The 24287-nt window shown below is 40.2% G+C and overlaps 1 protein-coding gene across 1 annotated transcript in view; it reads right to left on the bottom strand.

Annotated features, from left to right (window-relative positions):
- The window catches only part of LOC118206733 (sodium-dependent phosphate transporter 1-B-like), a 320116-nt gene that overhangs the window by 79116 nt on the left and 216713 nt on the right, over positions 1 to 24287 (bottom strand). Inside the window, exon 6 of the mRNA XM_035379759.1 lies at positions 4064 to 4183. Within this exon, the coding sequence (XP_035235650.1) occupies positions 4064 to 4183 (120 nt within the window). The remainder of the gene's footprint in view (positions 1 to 4063; positions 4184 to 24287) is intronic.

Below are 24287 nucleotides of genomic sequence, written 5' to 3'. Positions count from 1 at the left end.
CCCATGCATTGCCACTGATTGTGTCCATGCACTGTATGCCATTGATTCTGGAAAATAAAACCCTAACATTATACGCTGCTCCATCTTTGTTTCTGATGTAGCTTGTGATCCCATTCCCTTGCTGCTTGTGATGGTCCCACCCATTGTTCAACCTGATTGAACAATGATGGTTGGAAAAAGTAAAAAGACACTGTTAAGCTGCACTTTTAAGTTAAAGTTAAAAACGGCAAAAGGCAGAACTTCTGTGTGAAATGCTATAATATACACCAATGTTAAAACATATTCTGAACCCTGTTACTCACTTTGCTAACTCCGTTTCAATTGTTCAAACACATTTATATTTCACTTCCATAAAAAAAACCTGTGTCAAATGTTTTGATCACATCTTTTAAGTAATTTTCAGTAATTTTAAGTAATTTTCCAATGCCAACATGGGAAGGATCTGTTTTTTTCTATTGTTGGTCCATAATATTTCTAACTGAACTTTACACACCTGTGGTGAATCATTTTGATGCACTTGCACCTGGACGCAACAGTTTTTCTTTATTTATATAAAATCTTTGTGTCTTACAGCGTGTATTCTTAAAGCTTTTGCAAAATACGAAACAGCTTGTGCGTCATCCTCCACATTAACTTATCAGAAAAATTGAAGGTATTTTACTGCTGTATGAGGTGTAATGAGGTGTAAACACTTGAATAATTCAAGCCAGTATCCTGGTACTAGTAATGTTTAAACACACATAAAAATATTCAGATATGAACCCTAATATCCAAGTTTTCAAACTATAACATGAGTCATCGACACACGTTATACTGAGTTTCATGACCGTAATGCAAATAAGCCAGCATCCTTGTCATGAATAACTGGTTTAACCCTTTAGCACACATGCCTAATCTGGCCAATCCATGCCCATTTCGGGGCTACCCTATTTAAATCTTTATAACTCCAGATGTGAGCATCACAGAGACTTGGCTTAAATGAAGAAAGACATTTGTACCATTTACAATACTAACTTAGATTATTTCTTCCTAAATTATGAATATAAACTAAAGTACCACAAATGTAATTGTCTAGGCAAAAAATAAAATATCAACTTGCTCTTTTTTAGTTTGCAAAGAAATACTGAGAGATTGCAAATATACAGCAGGTTAAACTATACATGTCCTGGATCAAAAACCCTTTGACCACAAGTGCGTCAAATCTAAGGTATGGAGAACTACTAAAGATCTATGAATCAAAAAATAAGCAGTATACCCAGTGTCTCCAAATTTATCCAAAATGTCTAAATTATGCATTGCTGTAAATCACAACATAATTATATATTTCACTACAAATCAACTGTTTGACTGAAGAAACTCACTGTTGCATCATTTTCAAGAGGGAATTACAAGCTTTCCGTCAGTACAGTGGCTTAAAATATCTACGGGGCCTGAAACATATCCAAAATCCCTCCAAAAATGAATACAATGCATTGTGTCCATTATAAAAAATATACATGTGCCACTTATCAAGGTTTAAGGTGAAACATTGATATCAGATTAAAAACACAATGCAAAAATATTATCACGCTGTGGTACAGTACCTAAATGTGTAATCATTAACTCTCGTATGTTTTTCTGTACTCTACAGTATGTGATGTTTTCTTGTATGGGGATGGGACGACATTAAAACAATATTCAACTGTCCACCACGTTTTGGCAATGTTCCGGTTGAGGTCATAACCGGTACATACATTAAACACAAACTACAAGCAAACCAACGAACGCTTACTTTACAGTGTGAAATATCCTCATTCTAACACACCACAAACCTATTTAAAGACACTTAATTTAAAAAATAACGTATATAACCAAAATATTTTCAGCAGTAGCACTTATGTTAGGACGATTAAATCTTATCTGTGTTCAGTAGATAGAGACAGAGACAAAATGAGCCCTGTCGCTCCCCAGTTTTAACTCCCCAGAAAACAGTATATCAGCTAGGTATATCTGCAAACATATGCCTTAGCCATGCTCAAAATTTCTCAAGAATAATAGTATTTTCCAAGAGATAATGAAAGTCATTGATAAAATTTCGCCAGGTGCAGTGTCTTTTACTGCTACCACAGACTGAATGTGTAATGCAACTATGAGACAAAACTTTCGGTTACGCTGAGCGATAAAACGCTATTCCAAAAGTACAATTAGACATATTATACATCGTTAAAAAGCTTATTCTGTCACCTATTGGATCGAGTAACTGTTGATCAAGCCAGATTGTACTACAAAGGACGACAACACTAAAAACAACATGTGTGGTATTACGCACAGCTATTTTGGAAGGTACCCATGCGTCACAAATGAGCATATATTTCACAAACGGATTGTCCAAGACAATATATGACCACTCCCTCTGGAAAGGGACTTCTCTACGCGTAAAACCAATATGATAAGGTTGTATATTTATTCCATATTTAGTCGCAGATATTGACAGGAGAATGACATGGTATAATTGAAAAATTCATCTTGTTTATGTTCAGTGAGCAGCGTTTTTCACAGCTGTACTGGCATACCTTCAGCTATTGTTGGCTTTATCCCTGTGCTACGACGGAATACAAAGTTTTAGTGGTAAAAGAATGTTTTCATGTATGCCCAGATTGACACTAGTGTCCAGTGTGTCATGCGTGGGGGGTGTAGTTACAGATGGGACTGCAGGGAGGGGGTGCTTTGTAAATGCACGACCAGCGTGTGGTGGCGCTGCGAAACTTCATATTCGGCATAGTTGTCCTGAATCGTCTACTAATAAAGATAGAACACCGAGTTTGTGTTTTAAACTCATAATTTGGTTGCAGGAGCACAGAATGTCTGAATTGAGCAATCTAGTCACGCCAGCGTGCCGACCACTAGGGGCTTTGCGCTAAGAGGTTAAGTAGGGACACCAGATTATCAAGGGCAGTTTGTTTGCCTGCAATGCAGTCATCCCTCAGCAAAAGGTCAATTGAGCCTTCTTGTCAGTCAATAATTACACTGCCCTGCCCCAGTAATCTACATACATTGGCACTGACTAAGCACAGATGATGACAGACAGTGACACAGTGACATGTTGCTTTCAGTGCGCAGAACTGCAGACAGTTTTCTTTTTTTAGAGCGGTAAATATTTTTTCTTTCCAAACAACGGCAAGTATGGAAATGTGGAGATGATTAAGCTCTAATTTATGGCATCTAGTTATACTCGGTACAACTAGGTAAATTAGGTACAACTTATGGCATCTACGTACAATTTCAGCATGACTAACCTTGAAATTAATGTCATTTTAAAATGTTAATTTAAATTATTATTAATAATAATAATAATAATAATAATAATAATAATAATAATAATAATAATAGCGCTTTTCACTCAAAGACGCTTTACAACACAGGGAACACAAGCTTAATTATCCAAAAAAAATTGTTTTTAATAATTGTAGAACAAATAAAATGTGCAAGACACAATTGTCTGTGCCACCTGTTTACTCGTCCGTGACTGCAGAACTGCTGTCAACTGATTTGACCAGTACCGCCATTTCTTACATGAATATTTAAAATTGCACACAATTTGGGATTTGTGAACCTTTTTTTGGAAGGCTTGCACTCAAAAATGCATCCCCAAATCTTGAATGATATTTGTCAGCTGCTCAATTCTGTTTTTTTTTCACTGACAGAAGATTCCTCAGTGTTATTTTAGACCTTGACTGATTTTTTTTTTTGTCGGTACATATATTATATTGATTTGTGCCTGTATGGATTCTTAGCAAACAGTGCAAAATAAATGGAATGAGTGTATGTAGTGTGCCAGGTAGGGGGTGGTGGTACTGTGGCACCCTGTCACTCAAAGATTTTTTTTGTGTTTGACATTCTGCCACATTCCTTCCTCCCACCAGGTATGTAACGTGAACCACTTGATTTTATGGGGGTCCCAACTGATCACTACTTGTATAATGAGTGAATCCAATTCCTACAATGACCCCATGGGGACTTAGATGGTTGAAATAATTTTGGGTAACATGCCCTAAATAAACTAATTATAAAACAGGAAACTTACTTGCAATCTTCTTCCTGAGGTGTGGACAGACAGAAAACCATACCACAATGGCTGTGAGGAAAGCACAGGCTACTGAGATGAGCAGTGTTACCCACCAGGGAATTCTGTCAAAACCCAGCACTGCATATGCAACAGAAGGAGAGAAAAACAATTGGATTTGCACTTGCAATAAATTCTAAAACACAGAAATAAGATATTTAGGTTTTCCACAACTATGTGACCAACCTATTTGGGTTATCCCGCTTCATACTATGGCTACTTACCATAAATAAATATTAAAGTGAAAATGTACCAAACAAATAGTAAGCAATAGTCACATTTAGCATACATTTTATGTACAGCAGAGTAAAAGGCCATTACATTTTTACATAACATTTTATTTTGCAGACACTTTTATCTTTATCACTTTTTTATTTTAAGTGATGTGCAATAAGTGCACACCAAAGGTCATGGGAACAAATACAAACACAGGAGAGAGAAAGTACAATTCTGATAAAGTACGTAGCATCTATACATAGCCATGAACATTGGCGTAGGAACTGGGTGGGACGTGTCCCCCCCAATGTTTGTAAAGAATCGAATTGTCCCCCCCCCAACCATAACTGATCCATCTCCCATGTAAAGCTTTCATACAATAAAGGCTTCAACAGCAATAAAAGTTGACTTCACAATTATTCAGAAAGGTCTGTAACGCCTGTAAACATAACGTGAATTACCAACTCCCCTCTTCACACAGTAGCAATGGTTTACCCCCATGGCCACGAAAGGTTTGAGCTTACGAAAGCACAAATGGGATATGTAGTCAACAGTTAGAGGTGATTGCTCAAGCCGATCATACTATGGACTTCACTTCCCATAACCCTTATAAAAATAATAATGGTAAGAAGAAATTTTAGGATAGCGCTTCCGATTTTGCTTGTGTCGAAAGTGCTGCGACGGAAACAGCGATAGATTTACCCACTAGCATGTCCAAAATGTAAACAAGCCAGGCAGTTTTCACCATAGACATATATATGTGTCTATGGTTTTCATGGTCGGGAAAACTTTTATGACAACGTCAGCTAAAGTCAGTTACTCACAGCGGTCGGAAAGAACGGTAACGGTAATCTTAGATTTGTATCAATATGCCAGCTAACGTCAATAGCTAGCTAGTTGTCAATGAATTAACTATCATATCTGATAGTATGATACGTAGCTAGCTAGTTAATAGCTGTCGGTACACTGTCTGAATGTGATGTTCACAGAACTTAGAAAACTACCTGGCGATAGCTGCACTCGGTTGCTAAGCAGGGAATTAACGTGACTCCCCATGTTGCAGTGTTGGTATTTTAGCCAATGTTTTGTGTAACGTTATGGACACGTCTTTTAAAATGACAAGTTTGTTTCAGCTATCGATATCTCTTTTTAACGTTAACTCCCCTTCAATATTTAGAACATGTGCATTTGTCCCCCTGAATTTTGTGTTTTCCTTTACATTTCCACCATAAATTGATGCAGAAAAGGCACAAGTTGGTGGATACAAATTCACCAGAATGCAGGAAATGAAGTGTTTGACGCTCAAAATTTCCTGGGGGAGGACCCCCAGACACCCTACATTATGTGTTCCCCCCAATGTTCAAACGAAACCTATGCCACTGGCCATGAACATCCACTTTAGTTCACATGATAAACCTATGGCAAACTAGAAGTGAGGCATGATTACAAGATGTTAAAAATGAACTGTAACTACAGCATCAAGATGAAATATAAATCATGAAAGAGCTACTGGATTCAGGGTAGCCCTGCAGCGGAGTGTATTGTTAGTTAAGATAGAGACTGAAGAGATGAAGATGAAGTTTTTCACATGGGTGATATGGGTGTTTGATAACTTTTTTCATTAAATAAATTAATAATTAAAAAATATGTTTTGTGTTTACTCAGGTTTCCTTTCTCTTGGCAAGCCAACCTTCTTTTAAGTTAATGTGTCTGATGCACTCCCCAGCCCTACGTCACAATGCAAATAGGCTTTATGTCAAATGTTACATCAACAAACTGGAACAAAACTTCCGGTCAAAGAGCACAAAAGGACATTTTAAGCAGCGGTTATCTAGATGAAAATGATTTTCAAACTGACAAAAACATTTTAATGAAGCCGCTTATACACTGATCCAATAGCCTGCTCAGTGTGCGATGCCTGTTGGTGTTTGTCTTCTGTTGAAAATCTGAGCAGTGTGCCCTGAAGCCAAAGGAGAAGGGAGAATAAGTACGGATAATAGGCTACATAGACTGCAAAAGTGACGTACACTTCGGCCACGAATCCTGGTTCATAAGTTGGAATGACTATTAATTTTGCCATAGGCTGTATATGATTGATTATCTACCTTGAATGTTGTTGCCATTAATCGGATTTTTAAAAATTCCCGTATTTGTTCATGTGTATATAATATCTCATAAAAAACATGTTTTCAATGTACAAAAATGCCAGGTTACGCACACATACAAAGCACTGTCTATAACTCATTCATTCAAACTGGCAAAATCTAGGCTGCATTTAAAGTATTGATAGCAAAATGACGCCAAGTTACTGTACTACAAACAATATAGGCTATCTTGCCTCAACAACATTAAATAAGCTGTATTCCAAAGCAATGCTACCCAATGTTTTCTAAATTGTTTCAAGTCACTTGGCCTTGTGTGTATAAGCATAGACTACATCGACAGGCCATGTGTGGATGGGTTTGTAAGAGTCAAGATTGATTGAACAGGCGTCAATATGTCCAATTTGTATCGGTATGTGTGTATTTAGCTGCACAGCCTTGCTGTCACGTATTTTTCTTGGTATAAATGTCTGTTCGTAAATGTGAATGTAACATTCTGCGAGGGAAATGTCCCCATGGGGATAATGAAGTATTCTATGTATGTATGTACAATATTTATTTTACATGCAGTATTTATCATAAGTAGCAAATATACAAGAACTTGTACATTTAGTAAAATAAAGTTGACAACCAAGTATGAACATATGTTTTCTGGAGGAATATGCTTCCTGGAGGTATTCAGCAGCCGTTTTGCACATTCATTTAAATGTGTTAGAGATAGTTGAGATATTTGACACTTTGATGTGACACGAAGTTTGAATCAGTGAGGCAAGATAGTCTATATTGTTTGTAGAACAGCAACTTGGCGTCATTTTTATATCAATACTTTTAATGGCAGGTCTATATTTTGCCAGTTTGAATGAATGAGTTATAGACAGTGTATTGTATGAGTGAGTAACTTGACATTTTTATATGTTGTAAACATGTTTTCTATGAGATATCATTTCTTTTTGCAAAGTGTTTGTTATGAGAAAGTGAGAACAGTAATGCATATAAATGTAGATTTTGAGAAGTATGCGTACACATACAAACATGCAAACTCGCATACAACGTAGGCAGTCCCGGATGTAGACTGGTTTTATTGGGAGGAAGAGCGAGATTTTGGGGGGACCAAGTTGAGGACATGATTTGTGATGAGCAGCAGAGCGGACCTGGGTGTAAAAATGCGAAGTAACCCTTTATGAAACGGTTTTGGATTATGGCTATCATTTTGTGAATTTGTACAGTCTGATCAATATGTACCGTCTAGCACTTTTGCTTTGCAATATATGTAAAACAATGGCTGTGACGAAGGGTGCAGTGGCATAAGTATAAAAGAGGCTTGCACCATCAGAAAAGCAACAGAGATGTGCCCAGTGTATGTACTCACTGATTTAACGGTCATCCAACGAACCTTCATTGACAAATTATCAGCAAGTTCGTATAATTTGAGCTCACTAGTTTGCAACTTGTGTACCCTTCTGTCCTGCTGCGTTTTCTGTTATTTCGTTGAGATGCACTTTGTGTTTCTAAGGTTTATAAGGTATTTTGATACGCTTACCTGTAGGTAGGACTCCTCTTCGCTGTTTTGCTGAGCTAGATCACTGACCTTACGTGAGAATTCCAGAAGTAGAAAAGAACAGTGGAGAATAGCAGCACAGACATATGTCCCAGCAATCTTTGCATATCAGAAAATAACAGTAGTATGAGAGAAATGAGGACAAATTATGAAATTGAATAGCTGAAACAATGTTTTTAGCAAAATGGGCATGTAGGTGAAGTTTGACATAATCACAGACTATAGTGCAAAGAAAATAAAGTGACCATGAGGGAGATGAGTTTCCTTATTGAACGGTATATAAAACAGATGGTATTAAAATTTACTTGTTAAAATGGTTGGTGAAGTAATGTGATATTGCATAGGAAAACTGTTGTACAAATGTACTTTTCTCACATTCACTATTAGTAGGTATAATTATGATTGAGTCATGGTTTTAATGTAGTGTTTTAATGGGGTGTTGCAGACAGTACATACGTAGTAATTGTATGTGGGTAGATAGAGAACAGGGCAAGGTAACATGAATGTAGAAACGTGGCATTTGCTGATAAGAACGTTTTCTACAGTAGCCAAGTGAAGAAGTATAGTTAGTTGAAATGGAACTATGGTCAGCTGGTGTAACTTAAGAAAATCAACACATTTGCCATCATGAAATGCATATGACTGGCCATGAGTGACTTTTGGTAAACATATGCATTGAAGACTCTGATATTTTGATAAGTGCAAAAGCAATAGTTCAAAAGCAATAGACAATTATTAGTTAGTAAATATAAGTGTAAGAAAATATTAGTGTAAGATATGAAAAAATCTGCCTGAGGGCGAGGCGGGATTCGATCATCCGACTTTGTGCTTCTTAGTTCGTAACATTAGCTGCGGTTACATGCACACTTTTTTCATTCTGATTGAAATCATTCCGTTTGAAGATTTCGGGTCAACTGTTTACATGGGGTGTGATCTAATATGGTCTGGTGTTTACATTTGGGCACTGTTATAATATTTGTTGTGGACCAATGAGGTAGGCTACAGTTTGCGCCACGGTCCACCTGTGCGAAGTCAGAAAATGCAGGCATCCCATTTCATAGTGATTTCATGATGGCGTGTGCTATTTACAGCTGCACTAGACGATCATAAAATAATCCTCCTCTTAAGTTTTTCGGTAGCCGAGTCATTTTTACTATTTCCTTTAGCCTACTTAACCAAATAATTAGTTGGCAGAAAGCGTAATCAGCTTGCTATATTTGGTAGTCCAGTAGCGTATGCTAAAACAGTTCGCAACTTCGGCTACCAAGCCATTTGACTAGCTAGCTAACTCTAAGCTGCAAATATTCAATCTGTCAAACGTGTTTGACGGCTTGTCAGTCGTGTACATTCCGTAAATGTCTACCTGGGCCATGCTTTACGCATGTGACAAAGCTACTATAATCCCGATTTTGGGATAAACACTGCAAAATTTTCAGTTTCACGAAGCAAATTAAGAGTCTTAAGGTTTATTTGCTGAATAGCATACAACACACAATGAAATCGCACACACAGAATTTAACGAAATTAACCATCTTTGTAAGACTGGCATTTAGAAAGGAACATGTATATATATGGAGAGACCTGACAATAGCTGTGCAGCAACGCCCCATCCAACCCGACAGAGTTTAAGAGACTCTGCAGAGAAGAATGGGAGAAATACCCCAAATGCAGGTGTGCCACGTTTGTAGCGTCATACCTAAGAAAACTCAAGGCTGTAATCGCTGCCTCAACAAAGTACTGAGTAAAGGGTCTGAATACTTATGTAAATGTGATATTTCCGTTTTTTTGTTTTGTTTTTTGTTTTTTTTTAAAACTAAATTTGCAAAAATTTCTAAACCTGTTTTCGCTTTGTCATTATGGGGTATTGTGTGTAGATTGATGAGAATAAAAGTGAATTTAATACATTTTATGATAAGGCTGTAAAGTAACAAAATATGGAAAAAGTGAAGGGGTCTGAATACTATATATAAAATGCCACTATTTGTATTTGTATCTGTATTTGTTCAACCAAAAAACATTTTTGTATTTGGATTCAAAACCGGAAGTAGGTGTGGCATAACCGTAAATGAGCAGAGTTTAACCCAGAAGCTGTATAAAGTGCTAAAAGTTCCTGATGTTCACCATTACAATCACTGGCACTGCTATTGCTCAGATGGTAAAGTATTAAAGTCATGCTTTTACAGTGACATAAGTAATAATACATTTTAACGACAGGTCATTTGCTTTTTAAAGCCATATTTAACAAACAATAACCTAGACATTATGTAGCCCAATCAGGCGTTTATAAAACTGAGGAAAACGAACAGTCAAATGAAGTTTCAAACATAGACAAAAAACATTAAAAAAAAACTGTCACATCCTTACTGAAAATGAACTACCTGAGAGACTGAAGTCAATTATTAACTGACACAATGCTTTTATAATTCAAAAAATAGTTCCTCATCTTCATTATGAATTATTGTGTGCTTGGAACTCCCAATGAAATAAAAAATTACAGAATGTAAGGCTAACATTTTCTGTTGTTTTTTATATGTTATGTATGTTGTTTTGTATGTTAATTTGTTAATTTACCCGACTTTACCAATATGTTTGATTTGCATAAGCTTGGATAAATTAAATAAACATTGAAAAGCTTCCCTGGGTGGAATACATCTTCAGCTATCATGCACTTACTCAGATTTCACCAAGTTGTATTTTGTTTGTTCATTGTTAACCATGCATGAGGTGTGAACCTCCCACGGTGTGATAGCTTTGGACTGCGCCAGCTCGGGGCCTGGATAATCTCTCTACATTCCTATAGAATACCACCGACAACTAGCCGGCACCCTCAGTATTTCAAGGCTGCTCCATTTAGGCCAACAAATGAGAAAAGTAGTATCATATTAAGAATAATTAGTAGGGAGGTCAAACCTGTTTTGGTGATCTTTCAGAAAATGTATTTTCACAGTTTTTTTCATGCATAATGTCATAAATGGAAAATTTCATGACTTTCAGCAATCTTAAACTGGTTTTTAAATGTTTATATAATTATGTTTTCTGAATTAGTTATTAGACGTCAGATCTCTAGAAGACCAACTACACGAGCTTCCACTAATGGTAATTGTCTTGTCCCAATGTACAAGATCTAATTTGGTCAGTCTGCCTTCTCAGTAAAGGGGGCAAAACTTTGGAACTCTACCCACAGATCTAAAACTAGAGACTGATGGCAGTGTTTTTAATAGAGGACTCAAATTCTGGCTAAAATCAAAACAACAGTGCTCACATGAATAAATTATGACTGGTTTATTGTTTTGATCATGTTGTCTTTGCTCTATAGCTCATGTATCTATTTAATTCTGACTATAATTCTTTTTTCCCCCTGTATAATTGTACATTTTACTCAATTGTTTTTTTTTCAAAGCCTCCTGTGGACAAGTGTTGAGAATTAACATGTATGCTAAAACACTTAAGCAATGCATCTGGTTTGTCCAATGTTATTGTGATGTCCATGTCAAATAAACGTAACTTAAATGCTACAGTAAAATAAACTTGCCAGAATATAACTGTTGTTTGCTTTAATAGGGTTCAAAAAATTAGCCGCTTCCCTTGGCATGTAATCACTGTGTCTCCTTTTCATTATAATTACAAAAAACACCCCATTCGTGAGACTAAAATGCTTTCTACCACACTGTAGACAAGATCTTAGCGAAGAAATGCATGTAACATAACATAACATAACAAAACATAATATAATGACGAGAACAGGCCATTCAGCCCAACGATGCTCACCATTTTCTAACTAAATTAGTGCTGTTATTACCTACAGACTAGATAGTATCTAACACTGTATTAAGCCTAGTCTTAAAAATCCCCAGAGTTTCTGCCTCCACTACATGACCTGGCAGGCTATTCCACACATTGATTACTCTGTGTGTGAAAAATTCTTCCTAATGTATATGGAATCTACCTTGTGAAGATTTTCATTAAAATAAATGTCTGTTAAGTCACTATCTATCGCCGAATTAGGTAACACAATGGTGATTGAACCTGTTATTATATAAATTTATATTATTATTATAATAATTTATGGTTAAAGAACTGGGTGTCTGTGGCGACATTCCCGGGAAAAAATCAAAAGTGGCGCATAGTTAGTGACGTGTTTTCCATCACCCATCAGTGCTTGGTCCGCCAGAGAGGGTAGACGGAGCTAACGCAACAGGCTCGCTCTTCAACTCACTTGTGTGAGTGGCGTAGGGTTTTTCCGGTGTCTGCTAGCGTTACAATAACATAGGAAGGGGGGGTTATGGAACCCTAAAGTTTTTGTGTAACATGAGGTCATATTATTTGATGTAGATTTCATATTACATTTGATGACAATGTAACGTTACTAAATTACATAGCCTAGCTATTTGCACAGCTAACGCTAGCTACCGGACCATGTCAAGAAAGGCAACATTAGTTTAGACAAAGTTGCGCAGAGTAGCCATCTCTCATATCAGGTAACGTTGCGTTAGCTAGCTAGCTAATGTAATTAACACAATCTAATGTCAGCTAACAATTAGAAAAAACGCTAGCTAACGCTACTGACCGGTACCGACCTCACAAAACGTCTCTCGAATGCAATGCTACCTTGTTGCAACGTTGTAATCTAGCCAACTAAAGGTCTATTCAGATCAATGATTTGAAACAAGACTGGATGCAACTTGCTAAATTCCAAGAAGTCTGATTGTAAACGTTCTAAAGCTGCACTTGCCGTTTTGACAAGGTGGGTCTTTTGAGACCCCAGACAACGGCTTCAGACGCTCTGCAACTAACCAGTTCACACCACTGTAATTTTCTCTGCAACATTCTAAAACCGTTCTGTCTCGTTGCAAATCATTGATCTGAACTGGCCTTAACGTTACTGTTATTTACATTGCCATCAATTTAATCAATATATTATAATGATCGGAATAAAGCCGTCTTTACACAGAGTATTAACCCGGGGTATAAGTGGAGCAGAGCCGGGTCTGATTTTTTGTGTAAAGATGTCGCCGGAGAAAACTAAATAAAAGTATATGGAAGTATGGATTAGCATTGTTATTTTATTATGCTTCCTCATATGTTCCTTCAGCCTTGATGCCTTTTTTTGATGAAATCTCCTTTGTTTTTGTTTTATTATTCTTGTTCTGATTGCTAATTTAACACCCAGCTCAGCTTTATTCTCGAACAGTTTAGCTAGCAAAACCAAAAATATTACACAACAATCATTCACGAGAAAGACTGTTTATTGTGCACGAGATACATAATTGCATGAGCCACAGCGAATCCCGCAAATTCTTCTTTGCAGTGTAAAGATGTTCATACCGGGCAAAAGGTAGATAAAGAACATCTGTGGAAATTGATCATCACTAATTCTACCCCAGGTCTGCTACAGCATTTTAACCCAGCTCGGCAGTGTAAAGACAGCTTAGGTTAGCCTAATGTTAGACAATGAATGAGTATGTACATAACGTTACTTTTTTATAACAACCATTTTTATTCAGTAAATAGTAAGTGTTATAGTTGGCGTGGCCCAGGTGCCAACTGGCTTACGTCACACAGGCGACACTGGTTGGATCCGGTTGGATCTCTGGGAATTGAGGTCCAAAAACACAACTGCAATTACTGCTTTTCGCCATTGGTACCGCCCAAGAGAACGAAACGGAAATCTTTGAGATTGTAACTTTAAGTCTTTCCTCATAGCTTTTATCTTTCATACCAGGAATCAATTTTGTTGCTCTTCTTGGAACTTTTTCCAGAGCCTCTATATCTTTCTTATAGTACGGTCCCCACAACTGCACACAATACTCCAAGTGTGGTCTAACAAATGTATTGTATAAGATAAGTATAACTTCCTTGGATTTATACTTAATACTTTTGGCTATATATCCCAGCATCCTGTTGGCCTTTTTTACTGCGACAGCGCAGTGAAAGGCTTTGATCAACCATTACTCCCAAGTCTTTTTCAAACTGAGCACATTCCAATTTTGTTCCCATAAAGTAATCCTGCCGAATATTTTTATTTCCCACATGCAGAACATTACATTTGGCTAACCTCGATTGTCAGTTTCACATACATTTTATACACAAATGTACCCCACAACTCCCCTTAATACATTTCTAAAAATATCAGCCATCTGGTCTTCTTGGCACCACAATGATTTTGATTTTCCTGCTCTTGGGTCGATCTGACCTTTTTGGCACCACAATGATTTTCTGTTCTTTAGATGATAACATTATTGTGAACTGTTGCCCCAACTTTTCTTTATACAAATCTTAGTCTTCATTCTGAAATGTTTCTTTAAGCATACAAGTTTCAGGATTTATAGCCTCCTGTACTTTTCTAAATATATTCAGTTTACATAAGGGTCACTGTAAAAATATTGTCTTCTAGAACTTCAATAGCGTTGTGTTCGTTTTGGAAAAATATTCGCCTTCTAGCATCTTTACTTGGCAATAAAGTAGTGTTAGTTTTGGAAAAAAACTAGAGAAGAGAAAGAGAAGAGGTTACTAATAGACTGGAAGGCATATTCAGTATGTAGGAAAATTTTGAGACTCCCCATGATTGAGATGACGTCACATGTTAAAGTTAGGGTATTCCCATCAATGTTGATCAGACTGTTTCCTCCAAACTCTCGATGCTGCATGATAAAAATATATCACATGTATAACTATACACTAATATAATCAATATGTAATCCAATAAACCTATATCAGTAGTTGCAGCTAAGCTTATGGAAACGCAAGAAACCACAGTGTCCACTGTAGAAAAAAAGCAAACACAGAAGGCTTTAAAAAAACCATACTTACTCAGCAGAAAACGTTGTAAAAGTAAAAGTGCTAGTAGAAGACGAATATTTTTCCAAAACTAACAAAACGTTATTGCCAAGTAAAAGTGTTAGAAGACAAATATTTTTCCAAAACTAACAAAACGCTATTGAAGTACTAGAAGACTAACATTTTTACAGTGACCCTTATGTAAACTGAATATATATGGAAAATTACAGGAGGCTATACATCCTGTAACTTGTATGCTTAAAGAAACATTACAGAATAAAGACTAACATTTGTTTAAAGGAAAGTTGGGGTAACATTCCACGATAACGTTATCATCTAAAGAACAGAAAATCATTGTGGTGCCAAGAAGGTCAGGCCGACCCAAGAGCAGGAAATTAAAATCATTGTGGTGCCAAGAAGGACAGATGGCTGGTATTTTAAGAAATGTATTAAGGGGAGTTGTGGGGTACATTTGTGTATAAAATGAATGTGAAACTGACAATCGAGGTTCAATTCTGCAGAGTTGATCCGGCTTTGTGCACCTGTGCAAATAAAGTCTAACTTTTCTGAAGAGCTTGCTGCTGTGGTGTCTTTTCCCTCGTGGAGTAGTTTTCTACAAATTAATGATTGGACTTTGAATTCTGTCGGTTCCTAGACACGACAACCTATAAAACGCTATTCCAAAAGCAAAATCAGACATGTTATACATCGTTAGAAATCTTATACTCTCACCTACTGCATAAATGAATTGTCAATCAAGCCAAATTGTACTAAAAAGGGCGACAACCCCGTAAGCAACAGGTGTGGTACTACGCACAGCTATTTTTGAAGGTAGCCTACCCAGGGATCACAAATGCGCGTATATTTCACAAACGGATTGTCCAAGGAAATATATGACCACTTAGTCGCAAAAGGGACATCTCTACGCCTAAAACCAGTGGTAAGATTGTATATTTATTCAATGTTTAGTCCCAGATATTGACTGTAGAATGACATGGTATAATTTTTAAAAACTTAGACTCGCTTATTTCGTTATTCAGTGAGCAGCATTTTCACTGCTGTATTGGCATATTTTAGGGCTAATGTCGGGTTTATCTTGTTGCTACGGAATATTACATTACATTACAGGCATTCGGCAGACGCTCTTATCCAGAGTGACGTACAAGAAAGTGTATAACCATAATCAGGAACAAGTGTGTCGAAAACCCTAGAGAGAAGTACCGTTCCAAGTGCAGGGAACAACTGCCCAGTTCAACTTGAACCCTGTAGGTTAAACTAATTAACACTAACACAAACAAGAACAGCAACAACGCAGTCTATGCAAAAATACAAGCAATAGTAAAGACGAGTTAAGACTAAGTCACCTACGAAACAACTACCTAGTTACAACCCTAAGCTTACAGTCAATTTAGAGATTAAATTGAGAATACGATTTCTCTCAGCATAATGACGGATTCAAAGACTAAACGAACTCACCCGATATTGTCTTCAAATGGATCCATGCTCAAGAAATGTAATGATTCATCCTCTCAAAAAGCTTTTACTAACAAACTTTTAGTAGCAAAAAACGAAATATCAATTTGCCACCCCTGCTACCTGCGCTCGGAGTACCGTATTATTTATTTAGACATTGGCAGACTACAGCATGAATTGCGTCTTTTGTTTATATTCAATATTAGAAATTGCAGCGAGAAACTGCAGCTGTAGACACAAGATAGTTTGTTATGTTATGGTAACAACGGAATGAAGCGGACTATACATGTATTGCCATCATTGTTTTATTATACCAGTGTGTTTTCGCGTGTGTGCACAGAAACTCAAAACCTACCAATAAAATAGTTTAGCTATTTCTCAGCATAATGACAGATTTAAAGACTAAACGAACTCACCTGATACTGTCTTCAAATGGATCCATGCTCAAGAAAAGTAATTATTCATCCTCTCAAAAAGCTTCGCTGCTTGGACCCCTAATAATAATGCTAACAGATACAATAGGGTTCCACCAGCTTCGCTGCTTGGACCCCTAATAATCCTAACAGATACAATAGGGTTCCACCAGCTTCGCTGCTTGGACCCCTAATAATCCTAACAAATATAATAGGGTTCCACCAGCTTCGCTGCTTGGACTGCTTCGCTGCTTGGACCCCTAATAAACTAACTTAGCTAGCTTTATACTAAGTAGCAATGACTGAAGGAACACTTGTACTAAGCAATATTCTAATTATATCTCAGAACAAAATACAACCCAAAATTTAGCTGGAATAAATTTATAATAAACTACAGCTGATGCTAGTACGTAAAAATGCCACGACAGAGACACCAAGCCCTCAAATTAAAAGTGTGCAGGTGGCAACGGACAACTATCAGCAGAAACCAGAGAATAAATAAACAAAAATAAGGCACTAACATTAAGCGTTGCATAAATAACACTGAAAAGAACTACCCGAAGTAGAATCCCTCTGGTTATAATCAACTATTACAGGGGTTCCCCCAGAAAAGTTGTAAGGTCCTGTGGTAAGTATCTTTTGCAGGGGCCGGCAGCCAAGTGTCTTTTTTTACGGGGCCCGGCACGGGCCAGCGAAAGACTGATGGCAGCATTAAGGTAGGGCCCTATAGTTTCTGTGATAACAGAATCACAGACGGAATCACGAAATTGAGAATTTAAAAAAGCTACAACAGATTCCATAGGGCCCTACATTAAGTCAGTGACAAAAGCTGACTGGAGATTTGAAAATATGACTACGTAATGTGAATGTTGCTATAAATAAGTTATTTATTCAACACACATTTTAGAAAATCAACAACTATTTGCAACATAGCAGAGTCTTACAAAGAATCTGACAACAATGTACAGTTTTGGAATGCTGTATTTTCAACAACAACAAAAGAAATTAAATTAAATTAAAATAAATAATATCAAAGTTTTTGCACTCTACAAAAAACATGAAAAAAGTCCTGATTGGCTACTGATTCTTACAGCCTTGGAATGCTGGGCACATTTCAACAACAACAAAATAAACTAGACAATTCCTGCAGAAATTGTGAAGTGTGGTTGCCGCTAACGCAAAGTCGACTTTGTGCTGAACGGAGTGAACAGTGGTAGGTAGTTGCTATGATGTCTGAGGCAGTTGCTAGGTTGTTGCTAGGTGGTTCTATGGAGTTCTAGGTGGTTTCATGGAATTCTAGGCGGTCGCTAGGGTGGTGCTAGGTGGTTGCTATGGAGTTTCAGGTGGTTGCTATTGAGCTCCAGGTGGTTGCTAGGGCATTGCTAGGTGGTTGCTAGGGTATGCTAAGTGGTTGCTAGGATGTTGCTAGGTGGTTGCTATGGAGTTCTAGGCGGTTGCTAGTGTGTAGCTAGGCAGTTGTTATGGTGTTCCAGGTGGTTGCTAGGGTGTTGCTAGGTGCTTGCTATGGAGTTATAGCCGGTTGCTAGGGTGTTGCTAGGCATTTGCTATGGAGTTATAGGCAGTTGCTAGGGTGTTGCAAGGGTATTCTAGGTGGCTGCTAGGATGTTGCTAGGTGGTTGCTATGGAGTTATAGGCAGTTGCTAGGGTGTTGCTAGGCATTTGCTATGGAGTTATAGCTGGTTGCTAGGGTGTTGCTAGGCATTTGCTATGGTGTTCCAGGTGGTTGCTAGTGTGTTGTTAGGTGGTTGCTATGGAGTTCCAGGTGGTTGCTAGGGGGTTGCTAGGGTATTCTAAGTGGTTGCTAGGATGTTGCTAGGTGGTTGCTATGGAGTTATAGGTGGTTGCTAGGGTGTTGCTAGGCAGTTGTTATGGTGTTCCAAGTGGTTGCTAGGGTGTTGCTAGGTGGTTGCTATGGTGTTCCAGGTGGTTGCAAGGGTGTTGCTAGGTGGTTGCTATTGAGTTCTAGGCAGTTGCTATGGTGTTGCTAGGTGGTTGCTATGGAATTCTAGGCGGTTGCTATGGTGTTGCTAGGTGGTTGCTATGGAGATCTAGGCTGATGCTACGGTGTTGCTAGGTGGTTGCTATGGAGTTCTAGGTGGTTGCTAGGGTGTTGCTAGGTGGTTGCTATGGAGTTCTAGGCGGTTGCTATGGTGTTGCTAGGTGGTTGCTATGGAGTTCTAGGCGGTTGCTATTGAGTTCAAGGCAGTTGCTATGGTGTTGCTAGGTGGTTGCTATGGAATTCTAGGCGGTTGCTATGGTGTTGCTAGGTGGTTGCTATGGAGTTCTAGGCCGTTGCTAGGGTGTTGCTAGGTGGTTGCTATGGAGTTCTAGGTGGTTGCTAGGGTGTTGCTAGGGGGTTGCTAGGGTATTCGAAGTGGTTGCTAAGATGTTGCTAGGTGGTTGCTATGGAGTTCTAGGTGGTTGCTATGGTGTTGCTAGGTGGTTGCTATTGAGTTCAAGGCAGTTGCTATGGTGTTGCTAGGTGGTTGCTATGGAATTCTAGGCGGTTGCTATGGTGTTGCTAGGTGGTTGCTATGGAGTTCTAGGCCGTTGCTAGGGTGTTGCTAGGTGGTTGCTATGGAGTTCTAGGTGGTTGCTAGGGTGTTGCTCGGTGGTTGCTATGGAGTTCTAGGCGGTTGCTATGGTGTTGCTAGGTGGTTGCTATGGAGTTCTAGGCGGTTGCTAGGGTGTTGCTAGGTGGTTGCTATGGAGTTCTAGGCGGTTGTTAGGCTGTTGCTAGGGGGCTGCTAGGGTATTCGATGTGGTTGCTAGGATGTTGCTAGGTGGTTGCTATGGAGTTCTAGGTGGTTGCTATGGTGTTGCTAGGTGGTTGCTATGGAGTTCTAGGCCGTTGCTAGGGTGTTGCTAGGTGGTTGCTATGGAGTTCTAGGTGGTTGCTAGGGTGTTGCTAGGGTGTTGCTAGGTGGTTGCTATGGAGTTCTAGGCGGTGGCTAGGGTGTTGCTAGGTGGTTGCTATGGAGTTCTAGGTGGTTGCTAGGGTGTTGCTAGGCGGTTGCTATGGAGTTCTAGGCGGTTGCTAGGGTGTTGCTAGGTGGTTGCTATGGAGTTCTAGGTGGTTGCTAGGGTGTTGCTAGGGGGTTGCTAGGGTATTCGAAGTGGTTGCTAGGATGTTGCTAGGTGGTTGCTATGGAGTTCTAGGTGGTTGCTATGGTGTTGCTAGGTGGTTGCTATTGAGTTCTAGGCCGTTGCTAGGGTGTTGCTAGGTGGTTGCTATGGAGTTCTAGGTGGTTGCTAGGGTGTTGCTAGGTGGTTGCTACTGAGTTCTAGGCGGTTGCTATGGTGTTGCTAGTTGGTTGCTATGGAGTTCTAGGCGGTTGCTAGGGTGTTGCTAGGTGGTTGCTATGGAGTTCTAGGTGGTTGCTAGGGTGTTGCTAGGGGGATGCTAGGGTATTCGAAGTGGTTGCTAGGATGTTGCTAGGTGGTTGCTTTGGAGTTCTAGGTGGTTGCTATGGTGTTGCTAGGTGGTTGCTATGGAGTTCTAGGCCGTTGCTAGTGTGTTGCTAGGTGGTTGCTATGGAGTTCTAGGTGGTTGCTAGGGTGTTGCTAGGGTGTTGCTAGGTGGTTGCTATGGAGTTCCAGGTGGTTGCTAGGGTGTTGCTAGGTGGTTGCTATTGAGTTCTAGGTGGTTGCTAGGGTGTTGCTAGGCGGTGGCTATGGAGTTCTAGGCGGGTGCTAGGGTGTTGCTAGGTGGTTGCTATGGAGTTCTAGGTAGTTGCTAGGGTGTTGCTAGGGGGTTGCTAGGGTATTCGAAGTGGTTGCTAGGATGTTGCTAGGTGCTTGCTATGGAGTTCTAGGTGGTTGCTATGGTGTTGCTAGGTGGTTGCTATGGAGTTCTAGGCCGTTGCTAGGGTGTTGCTAGGTGGTTGCTATGGAGTTCTAGGTGGTTGCTAGGTCTTTACTGAGTCCAATGACGCAACCCATAGTTCTCTATGACAAACGGTTCAAAAGTTATGAAATATCAAACATCGGCCAATCAGGAAGGGGGGCGAGGCTGATCTCCACCAATGGACAAAGGACTCTCTACCATGTCCAATGAGGCATTGCACAATTTGTGGGCAATTTTTCCCCATAGAGATGAATGGCCGAATGTTCAAATCTAGAGAGAGACCAGAGTACTGCTGCCAGAAGACAGGGCATTGTGACATCACAAGGGTGAGAAGACAGAGCATTGTGACATTACAAAGGTGAACATTCCGCCATTCATTCTCTATGGGAAAAATTGCCCACAAAAATTCAAATTTTTCAAAAACCGTGCAACCAATCTTTCCACAAAGTAATAGCGCTCTATTCCCGATCAGGCCGCTCGATTTGACATATTGCATGTGTATGTGGTGCGAAAACTCTGGGAGGAGTAGCGGTCCAAAAAATGGGTGGAAAGATAGAATAATAATAATATGTGCAACTAGACAATTCCTGGAGAAATTGTGAAGTGTGGTTGCCGCCAACGCAAAGTCGACTTTGTGCTGAACGGAGTGAACAGTGATAGGTAGTTGCTATGATGTCTGAGGCAGTTGCTAGGGTGTTGCTAGGTGGTTCTATGGAGTTCTAAGTGGTTTCATGGAATTCTAGGCGTTCGCTAGGGTGGTGCTAGGTGGTTGCTCTGGAGTTTCAGGTGGTTGCTATTGAGCTCCAGGTGGTTGCTAGGGCATTGCTAGGTGGTTGCTAGGGTATGCTCAGTGGTTGCTAGGATGTTGCTAGGTGGTTCCTATGGAGTTCTAGGCGGTTGCTAGGGTGTAGCTAGGCAGTTGTTATGGTGTTCCAGGTGGTTGCTAGGGTGTTGCTAGGTGGTTGCTATGGAGTTATAGCCGGTTGCTAGGGTGTTGCTAGGCATTTGCTATGGAGTTCTAGGCAGTTGCTAAGGGTGTTGCAAGGGTATTCTAGGTGGCTGCTAGGATGTTGCTAGGTGGTTGCTATGGAGTTATAGGCAGTTGCTAGGGTGTTGCTAGGCATTTGCTATGGAGTTATAGCTGGTTGCTAGGGTGTTGCTAGGCATTTGCTATGGTGTTCCAGGTGGTTGCTAGTGTGTTGTTAGGTGGTTACTATGGAGTTCCAGGTGATTGCTAGGGGGTTGCTAGGGTATTCTAAGTGGTTGCTAGGATGTTGCTAGGTGGTTGCTATGGAGTTATAGGTGGTTGCTAGGGTGTTGCTAGGCAGTTGTTATGGTGTTCCAAGTGGTTGCTAGGGTGTTGCTAGGTGGTTGCTATGGTGTTCCAGGTGGTTGCTAGGGTGTTGCTAGGTGGTTGCTATTGAGTTCTAGGCAGTTGCTATGGTGTTGCTAGGTGGTTGCTATGGAATTCTAGGCGGTTGCTATGGCGTTGCTAGGTGGTTGCTATGGAGTTCTAGGCGGTTGCTATGGTGTTGCTAGGTGGTTGCTATGGAGTTCTAGGCGGTTGCTAGGGTGTTGCTAGGTGGTTGCTATGGAGTTCTAGGTGGTTGCTAGGGTGTTGCTAGGTGGTTGCTAGGGTATTCGAAGTGGTTGCTAGGGTGTTGCTAGGGTGTTGCTAGGTGGTTGCTATGGAGTTCTAGGTGGTTGCTAAGGTGTTGCTAGGTGGTTGCTATGGAGTTCTAGGCCGTTGCTAGTGTGTTGCTAGGTGGTTGCTATGGAGTTCTAGGTGGTTGCTAGGGTGTTGCTAGGGTGTTGCTAGGCGGTTGCTATGGAGTTCTAGGCGGTTGCTAGGGTGTTGCTAGGTGGTTGCTAGGGTGTTTCTAGGGTGTTGCTAGGGTATTCTAAGTGGTTGCTATGGTGTTGCCAAGTGGTTGCTATGTAGTTCTAGGTGGTTGCTAGGGTGTTGCTAGGTGGTTGCTATGGAGTTCTAGGCCGTTGCTAGGGTGTTGCTAGGTGGTTGCTATGGAATTCTAGGTGGTTGCTAGGGTGTTGCTAGGTGGTTGCTATGGAGTTCTAGGCGGTTGCTAGGGTGTTGCTAGGTGGTTGCTATGGAGTTATAGGCAGTTGCTAGGGTGTTGCTAGGCGGTTGCTATGGAGTTATAGGTGGTTGCTAGTGTGTTGTTAGGTGGTTGCTATGGAGTTCTAGGCCGTTGCTAGGGTGTTTTAGGTGGTTGCTAGGGTGTTGCTAGGGGGTTGCTATGGAGTTCTAGGCGGTTGCTAGGTCTTTACTGAGTCCAATGACGCGACCCATAGTTCTCTATGACAAACGGTTCAAAAGTTATGAAATATCAAACATCAGCCAATCAGGAAGGGGGCGAGGCTGATCTCCACCAATGGACAATGGACTCTCTACCATGTCCAATGAGGCATTGCACAATTTGTGGGCAATTTTTCCCAATAGAGATGAATGGCCGAATGTTCAAATCTAGAGAGAGACTAGAGTACTGCTGCCAGAAGACAGGGCATTGTGACATCACAAGGGTGAGAAGACAGAGCATTGTGACATCACAAAGGTGAACATTCCGCCATTCATTCTCTATGGGAAAAATTGCCCAGAAAAATTCAAATTTTTCAAAAACCGTGCAACCAATCTTTCCACAAAGTAATAGCACACCATTCCCGATCAAGCCGCTCGATTTGACATATTGCACGTGTATGTGGTGCGAAAACTCTGGGAGGAGTAGCGGTCCAAAAAATGGGTGGAAAGATAGAATAATAAAAAGAACTAGACAATTCCTGCAGAAATTGTGAAGTGTGGTTGCCGCCAACGCAAAGTCGACTTTGTGCTGAACGGAGTGAACAGTGGTAGGTAGTTGCTCTGATGTCTGAGGCAGTTGCTAGGGTGCTGCTAGGTGGTTGCCATGGAGTTTCAGGTGGTTACTATTGAGCTCCAGGTGGTTGCTAGGGCATTGCTAGGTGGTTGCTAGGGTATTCAAAGTGGTTGCTAGGATATTGCTAGGTGGTCGCTATGGAGTTCTAGTCGGTTGCTAGGGTGTTGCTAGGCAGTTGTTATGGTGTTCCAGGTGGTTGCTAGGGTGTTGCTAGGTGGTTGCTATGGAGTTATAGCCGGTTGCTAGGGTGTTGCTAGGCATTTGCTATGGAGTTATAGGCAGTTGCTAGGGTGTAGCTAGGTGGTTGCTATGGTGTTCCAGGTGGTTGCTAGAGTGTTGCTAGGTGGTTGCTATGGAGTTCTAGGCGGTTGCTATGGTGTTGCTAGGTGGTTGCTAGGGTGTTGCTGGGTGGTTGCTATTGAGTTCTAGGCGGTTGCTATGGTGTTGCTAGGTGATTGCTATGGAGTTCTAGGTGGTTGCTAGGGTGTTGCTAGGTCGTTGCTATGGAGTTCTAGGTGGTTGCTAGGGTGTTGCTAAAGTGTTGCTAGGTGGTTGCTATGGAGTTCTAGGCGGTTGCTGTGGTGTTGCTAGGTGGTTGCTATGGAGTTCTAGGCAGTTGCTAGGGTGTTGCTAGGTGGTTGCTATGGAGTTCTAGGTGGTTGCTAGGGTGTTGCTAGGGGGTTGCTAGGGTATTCTAAGTGGTTGCTAGGATGTTGCTAGGTGGTTGCTATGGAGTTATAGGCGGTTGCTAGGGTGTTGCTAGGGTATTCTAGGTGGTTGCTAGGATGTTGCTAGGTGGTTGCTATGGAGTTATAAGCGGTTGCAAGGGTGTTGCTAGGCAGTTATGGTGTTCCAGGTGGTTGCTAGGGTGTTGCTAGGTGGTTGCT

The sequence above is a fragment of the Anguilla anguilla genome, chromosome 10 (genome assembly GCF_013347855.1).
Source record: "Anguilla anguilla isolate fAngAng1 chromosome 10, fAngAng1.pri, whole genome shotgun sequence".
NCBI classification, from domain to species: Eukaryota; Metazoa; Chordata; class Actinopteri; order Anguilliformes; family Anguillidae; genus Anguilla; species Anguilla anguilla.
The sequence above is the reverse complement of the archived record's forward strand: the minus strand, read 5'-3'. Positions and strand labels throughout refer to the sequence as shown.